Source organism: Frankliniella occidentalis, unplaced genomic scaffold (assembly GCF_000697945.3).
Source record: "Frankliniella occidentalis isolate FOCC.00 unplaced genomic scaffold, Focc_3.1 Scaffold45, whole genome shotgun sequence".
In the NCBI taxonomy this organism is placed as follows: Eukaryota; Metazoa; Arthropoda; class Insecta; order Thysanoptera; family Thripidae; genus Frankliniella; species Frankliniella occidentalis.
Genome location: NW_026267175.1, coordinates 944,642 through 952,683, shown reverse-complemented (window position 1 = coordinate 952,683; position 8,042 = coordinate 944,642). Strand labels below are relative to the sequence as shown.

The following is an 8,042-nucleotide window of genomic DNA, read 5'->3' as shown; positions in this document are numbered from 1 at the left end:
TCTGATTTTTACCGAAGAGGGTCACCGGCGTGACTAGTGTACTCCAGGCGTTACCTTGACCTGACACACATAGGCAGTTTATTTATGCATAGAAGTGTCACCTATTTATTGATAGCGGCACTCCCACTCTCGTGCCGGGACGGAACGAGAACGAAACATTGAGTATGCCAGCTATGCCAGTCTATTTCACACCCAGAAGCGCCGTAGATAGAGAAAATTTACTTGACCCTAATGCAAATTTAATTTCCATTTCCTCATTAATGTACTTGATCATGGATAACTAGCTATGGGCCCCAGTAAAATTGTCTACCATCGTTGGTAAGAACGTCGTCACCAGCCGCACTAGAAAATCAGCAGGTTACGCAGTGTTCACCGTAGGTGTACTTACAACCAATCGGGGTAGAAGAGGAAACCAAATGGCCCCGAAATCATCAGAGGTCTCACCCCCTCACACTGTTAAATGCTAAACGCAATGTTAAACGGTGAAAATAGGCCGTAAGCTACAGTGCTGCAGCTGTTCGCTGTAGCTTACGGTGAGACTCACCGTAATTTTTAAGAGTGCATACATGCTTTCCCACACTGCTTTAGCGGGAACAGACAGATTTGTGTGCTTGTTCTATTTCACTCCCGGTTTAAATGGAAAGCACCCCAACGCCCCCGGAAATTTTCCGGGGTCGATGTAGGCCTCGGTAATGGCTCTGGGGCGATCAAGATGGGCGTCATACTGGAGCGTCCACCCAAAAGCGGTTTCAATCTCAAAGAGTAAACATTTCCTTTAGCGGGGCGCGAGAGGTCCGTATCCATCCCCCACTGCCACTGCCGCACTATCCTGTGCGGGCGCGTTATTTCAGAGCTAAACTCCTTAATTCCCCCTTCGCTAGCGCCGCAGGACGTGGCGGGGAGGGGTGGGGCGCATGGTCGGGGTGTGGCAGGATGGGGCGGGGCGGAGCGGGGCCATGTGTGTGTGCGCGCCTTCCCTGCTGCGGTGCGTCTCGCCCTGCTGCGCCTCACAGTCCTGCGGTTGCCCGTCCCGGCGCGGTGGCCGGAGTGAGCGGTCCGGCCCGGCGCGGCAGGCGAGAAGAAGCCGTTCAGACTTGCAGCCCATTTGTCGGCCCTCGCGCGGGGGGAGGGGGGAGGGTGCGGGCGGCTGCTTGTTTACTCCCCGGCCCCATTTGTTGGCTGCCGGCGATAGATTGCAAACGGGACAACACGCGTGACGGCAGAGGGTTGCAGCGGCAGCACTGCGCAGCACAGCACGCGAGCACACCCCCGGGGTGTGGCAAACAAGTCTACGCTGCCATGAGTATTTAAAGGGCGGAGGGAGGGGGGGTACCAACTGTCCTATGGGGAAGTCTTATTCGTCTTCACTCTGTCTACAAGTACGTATTACGTATGTAAAATCTGAAATCTTGAGCCAATGTCAAAAATTGTTCACACAGAAACTATGCGACAACTATTTCACACACTAGGAGACTGTGCGATAATGTCGCACAATGTTGCTGTATTCTTATTCGTTTGCCAACACTTTTCTGTAGCTGACATTGCTGTCAGCTATCACACACTTTTCTATGCATTTGGCGCAATGGTCACACGCGACTCTATCAGTAACATTCATAGGACACGCACGTTTTGGTGTTTGCGGGTGCAACACACATTTCTATTTGTAGCGCACAAAACACACGCTTCTAGTAATAATTAATTAAAAGTCTAAAACAAGCACTGTGTCACGCGCCCTAGATAACGCCACCTTTGCCCCTGGCCCGATCTGACACGTGTCACTTTGTGTCGCAGACGCAGACGCTGAGAAACGTCTCACCTCCCCAAGTGATGTGATGGCCGCGGAGAGGCGGCGGGCGAGGCAGACGGAGGGAAACAGAAGAGGATGACGAGGTTGTTCGAGACATCGTTTTCCGCCCTAGGGAACACGGCTCGGCTCGCACCGGTAACGCACGGCACAGTGTTTCTTAGCTCCATTTGCATTTCCCCCTCGGAGAGAAGAGCAGGGAGGCTCAAAGGCATCAGGATAGCACACTGAATGGCACAAGATGCCTATCGATTCTTCCTCATTTCCTTTCCCTGCCCTTATTCTTCACTTTTTTCCCTTTGGTGAAGTGAGAGGTATCGCGTTTCTTTTCTATTTACTTGAACATTGCCGCTGTAAAATAAAACTGACAAAAGAAGCGGTGAGAGACAAGAGGAGAAGAGCGTTGAATATCAGGGCGACTCCAGTGACGTCATTTCACCGCCGGCGGGCGAATGGGCCTGTTAAGGTTACTTACGTGACCTTCCGAGTAAATCTGTGTTTATATAAGAGGGAAAGGGTAATGTTCCAGAAGACGTTAACGAAAACAAATATACGAATAACACTTTTCGGTAAGATAAACGGCCATCGTTCGTTAGGAAAACACTCGGTGAAAACATGAACTAGTGCACAGGAAAAACAAAGGTGCTAAGTCGTGCCTTTTATGGGGCACTAACCAAAGCCTGAGTTTAGTGCCCTTGTAAAGGCACTAAAGAGCCCTAAAGGTGCTAAAAATTAGTGCCTTTAGAAAGTTGTAGTGCCTTTTTTAAGGCACGAAACCCTTAAACCAGGTAACGTTTGGTGATGCAACCAGTTTGTGATGGCCCTATCCTTTTGCATTGGGTAGGTTGCATCAGGAAACGTTACCAGGCTTGGTCACATGATAAAACGTTACCTTGGTAACATTAGTTTTTCCAGTGGAGTAATCATTATCTACTACCGTGTAAAGGAAAACGTAATTCCCCACGTTTCAATGTCAATGTCACACGGACCACCACTCCGAAATAAGCGCACTAGCGCACTTTTAAAATCGATGCATGCACTTCCAATTTCAAGAACCAGACAACACCGAGACTGTCCGATACGTGTGACAGAGATCAGGAGGGAATGCCGAAGAAGTGCACAGAAGATTTCACGTCCAACAGATATAAAGAGAAAAGGGAGGGTTGTCAATATGTCCTTAGCGATTGCAACCTTTCTTTACCCAGAGACATGATGGATCCTCAGTGTCGTTTCCTACCTGTCAGGAGCATGACGGCGAGGATGAGGAAGCGGGTCCTGTCCGGAGACATCCTGCGGCGTGGTATCCTCTGGCACACAGACACGCTCAAGCACAAACACACACACGCACACACTCACACACGGGGGCCGACACGGCGCCGGCCGGCCGCCACGCAGACACCCGACGGCACGCCGCCCATGGCCCACCGCAACGCACGCGCGAGGGCACGCACGAGTGGACGCACGCACGCGCACGGGCTGAGAGAGAGGAGGAGGGGAGGGGTGGAGGAAGGGGGAGCGGCAGGAGCGACCCGACCGACACGGCAAAGAGCTCCGGCGCTACTGACTGCGGCGTCTACCGTGCGGCCAGAGCCAGCGCCGCCAGCGCGGCTGCGGGGGCCGCGGGGGCCGCGGGGGGCTCCCTCCCACTTGTGGAGCGCGCGGCCCGGCCTGGCTGGCGGGCCTACCGGGGCAGCGGCCAGGGGGCATGGAAGGGCACCCCATGACCACCAGCCCACCAGCGGGGCCACCAGGGGCCACCACCTGGGGCCACCACCAGCAGGGCCAAACATCAGGAGCGGCCTATCAATGACGACCCAGGGCCACTGTAAATTCTTAAGTCAAGACTTATTGCTCCAAGAAAAATGAGATCGGTGACCCCAAAAATTCTCTCTCTGGGGAGCGAAATTATCTTTTATCATTCTATTTGAGTCATAACAGACGGTATTGACTCATCAAATGTGGATGGTTCTCCAAATGGTCGAGGCCAGAAAAATCTCACTCTCTCAGATAAATAATTCGTTGAATAGAGGATTCAAATATAGGTCTAGCCTAAAGGCCTAGCTTTGATCGGGTGACAAAAAATTGTCTCACTCATTTCGAGCATAAAATACTAAAACCACGCACTCAAGGGTTTGCACTGATCTAAACCAACTCCATATATTTTTAGAATTTCGGCGAGAGGAGAGACTCGATACGTTTCCCTAGCCGCCGGCCCGGAGCTCAGCAACGACCACGTCCACCAAAAACAACCTTCACCACTCTGAAACTTATCATTCCGGCAGAGTAGCCGACGGGCCGGGAAGGGACCCGGCTGGACGCTGTTGCGAGCGGTCGGGGGCAGCCAGGGTAGAGCCGGCCCGGGCAGAGGGGTAGAGCCCGGCAGAGCCCGGCAGAGCCAGGGCCCCAGCGGGGTGCGCCAGAACCCATTCATCAAGGGGTACTCCCACCACCGTCGGCTGGCTGGAGGACCGCGGGTACAACCGGCCAAAAAAACAAGTACAGAGGGCGGTGATCGAAATTGCCCCGCTGTCATACTGTTCCAGACAAGCCACCCCAGCAAAATGTATGCGGCTTACAGCTTATTTCCTAAGCACATAATTTCCCCCGCGTGATAAAGTTTTTTTCCGACAAGGGGAGAGGCGGGGGAGGAGGGGGGGAAGAGAGCATTCGTCTGCGCCCCTAGTCCCCTGGGGTCCGGCTGCCGCCGGCTTCCCGGGCGATGGCCACTCGAAAGGGGCCGCAGCGAACCAAAGAGAGTAAATGCCGCAGTTTAAAGGCGAGCGGTCGTGGCGGGAGAGGGGGGGAGGGGGTTGTTGGGGCTGAGGCTTGACTGGGGGATGAGAGTAGGGGTGGGTGCGATGCGGTCGGCGAGAGGTCTCGGGGAGCGAAACCGTGTGGGCTGGACAGGCTAGAGCCACGCGCGGGGACACCTTTCAGCATTAAATGACAGCCGCCCCCCCCCCTCCCCTCCACCACGGAGGCAGTCGGCCGCGAGCCGCCACAACGTGTTGCTCGAGGTGTCACTCAGCGAGGCGGGGAGGGGAAGAAGAACTTGGCGCCGCTCGAATCAAAGTCTTGCGGCCTGATTTATATTAGAGCGAGAGAGAAGGGGGAGCAAAAGAGAGAGAGAGGAAGAGAGAGAGACATGAGAAGGGAGAGAGGGTGGGCGGGGCCGGGCTTCTCGCGGCGAGACAAAGAGTCTTGTTTCGTGAGTCCGCCGAGTCACGGCCTAATGAGGACTGGAGGGGGTGGCTCGGGGTAGGTGGGCTGGGCCTTCCCTGCGCGGCGGGCGCGGGCGGGCGCGGCGGGGCGCCCAGACAGCTGTCACCGCCTGCCACAATCATTTCGTTCTGCCGCGCGCTCCGCACGCACAGGGCGTTGGTGGGCGGAGGAGGGGAGGGGAGGGAGGGAGTCGGGGCTGAATATGCACAAGGCACAGTCGGAAATTAGACAGTAGACCAGACCCAGCAGGGAGGGCCCCCGGGAGGTGCTGGCGTCACACAAAAGGGGCGCGGGGGAGGGGGGAAAACAGCATTGTGACTACAAGGCGGCGACATTAGCAACAAAAGGTGGGGGGGGGGGGGAGATAGGGAGGGGGCGAGAGGCGACGCGCCGCGCCGCCCCGGTCAACATAGGCGCAGGCACAACAGCAACAACAACCGCACCGCATGGGGGAGCTCGGCAAAAATAAAGATTCGCAATATCAAAACGCCTACGACGCTGGCGCCGGGTATGTATAAACAAGCGTGCTAATTGTAAGTCGTGCCTTTCCAGGGGGGGGGGGCTACACTGGTAAAACAAATTTGCAAATATCAAACACTTAAGTCTGCAACTCGCGATTTTGCCCATTGCACGGTGTTTAACAAACGTAGAGTTCAGGTGTTTTTGGTCGATTTTGGTTTGCTTCCCGAGGCGCAGTGTCCTCCTCTCTGACAGTACAATCCTTGAGACTGCTGATCATACCCTATGGTGCTGGTGGTCATACCGCCGGTCGTCATGTCGTTCGCCGGTCGGAGCCTCCCCCTCGGCCGCGATAACAAGACAGGCGACGGGCTGGCTTCATTACGAGATAAGGAATAAGCACGGCTGCTCCCCCCCCCCACCTCCCTCCCTCGGTATGCCCCTCGATAATTGCGTTACACGACGAGGAAATACCGTTACCGAGGGGGAAATAAAAATGGGACCCCAGTAGTCCCGTAAGGACTGAAAAAAAATAAAGAAATGAGAAGGAAAAGAAGAGGCGATGGTGCGCGTTGGGAAATGCGGGTCAGTGGGTCGCGAGACAAAAGACGATGATAACCTTCCCGAGTCGAGTACGAATCAACCGCCTCCTGTATCGCGACTAAACAGAGACTAGAGCTATAGAGCAGGAATACCTTCCTGGTATACTTAACCGGATGATGTTTTTGTTTGCGCGACAGCGACCTTCTTTAAGAACGCGTGACCGTGGCAATTAGCCGTGCGGAGGGCGGCGGCGGGGGCGGACCGCCCCTGACTCGTGTTTTTTAATTCGATTACCTTCCGTACAGAGCAACCGCGCCCTCTCTCGTAGTCACTCCTTCTTGCCACCACATCCACCCGCCCCCTTCGCTCCCTTTCCCACTCAGCCCTCTGCAGTCTCGCTCTGCCCCCCCCTCCCCCCTCTAGAACGACAAGGACAGTTTTCAAACGGGGCAACCCACTGGGATACCATGTTTGCAGCCCTTAAAAAAGCCTACAGCAGCAGCGAGCGGAAACCGGCCCCCCGAGCAACGCACAAACCGAGAAAGTAAAAGAGGGGGATGGGGGTGGGGGTAGACTAAGTGGGGGAAGGGAATAAGAAAACGGCCCGTCTAAGGGGTCGCTATGGGCAGCAAAGGAACGCAGCCGTGAAAGGCATCGAAGACGCGGACGTTTGTGCGCGGCCGGCCCGCCGACACACTGTTCAAAAAATTACAGAATTTTAACAAGCAATTCCTTCGTTCTTCAAAGAATGCCAATGTTTTTGCACTAAAAGACGCCAACCAGTTTACAGCGCTAGCAATTGCTTTGTAATTACTAGGCATTCATCCTCCTCGCAACTCTTCATAACAAAGTAGGCTTTAAGTGTACCTAACTTCCCTTTTCCAGCATAAAATCGTTTCCATTAATTAATTGAAACAGTGTTTGATCCACACTGCCAAACCTCGTGCCAAACACAAAACGTTTGGGTGTCCCAGAGGGTTGGGCCGGAGCTGGCTTCGAGTCGTTGGTTCGACTTGGGGGGTAACCCGACGCAAAAAGATTTGTTTGCTTTGGGTATGCTTTCGGTACGCTATCGGTTCGCGGAGGGTCGCGCTCGGTGCGCCGATGGGTCGCCGAGGTTCGTCAGGGTCCTGGGCGACGTATCGCCAAGATTAGCCGGAGGTTCGCGCCGGAGCGACCTTTGTCTGTCATCGAGTCGCTCCATGCGCGGACGAGCGACCTGAGTATGTTTTCAAGTCGCTCCGAGACGACCAGAGCGACCTCAGTACGCTTTCGGTTCACCTGGAGAGCCCCGGGTAGTCGGGGTATTTTCCTTCCCTGGAAACCCCGGCCGGGGGCTAGCGCTAATCCCTAGACCGGCGCACTTGAGAGCAGAAGAGGAGAACGACGGCTCCTCTGCACTGCACACTGCACACTTTGGTAGCTGGACACAGCGCCCACGTCAGTCTACATACGAGTTGAAGTCGCAGAGAGGACGCACTCGTAGAGAGAGGACGCATGCCTCCGTACAACTATGCACATACGTAATGTACGCACAATTTTAAGCGATATTATGCATAATTACGGAGAATGTTGTACATAGTTACGAACAAATTTTGTACGTAGGTTATGTTTGTGGACAGTTGTACGCAGCTTCGCACAAAGCAGAACATTGTCAGTCAGTGCCCGCCGCAAAATAATTTGTTCACTTTATGTGTGCTCGCGTCGCGAAGAGGGGGACTTCAGTACGCTTTCAGGTCGCTCGCGGTTCGTCGGTTATAATCTTCTGGCCGGTAGAGCCTCGAGGCTGGCCGAGGAGGGACCCCGGTATCGGACACGGTCCCCTTACCGGCGAACTCGTGGTCTAGTGGTGAAGGCGACGGGTTCCTAACTCGGATGACCGAGGTTCGAGTCCCAGCAAAGGTAAAGTACTTTCCAATTAAATGTCATTAAATAAAATTACTACGGTGAAGTAGAGGAAGAGGGAGGGGCTAGGGAAAGGTAACAATCGATAAAAACCACAAAGAAAATATTT

General features: G+C 54.5%; 1 protein-coding gene across 2 annotated transcripts in view; it reads right to left on the bottom strand.

Annotated features, from left to right (window-relative positions):
• LOC113208343 (hemicentin-2-like) overlaps positions 1–8,042 on the bottom strand; it is a 158,181-nt gene that overhangs the window by 148,416 nt on the left and 1,723 nt on the right. The window contains exon 1 of one of the 2 annotated variants that reach the window (XM_052267042.1): positions 3,042–3,360. The exons of the other annotated variant lie outside the window; for it this stretch is intronic. Within the exon in view, the coding sequence (XP_052123002.1) occupies positions 3,042–3,093 (52 nt within the window). The 5' untranslated portion in view covers positions 3,094–3,360. Of the gene's footprint in view, positions 1–3,041; positions 3,361–8,042 lie in introns of those variants that run through there. 2 annotated transcript variants of the gene reach the window in all.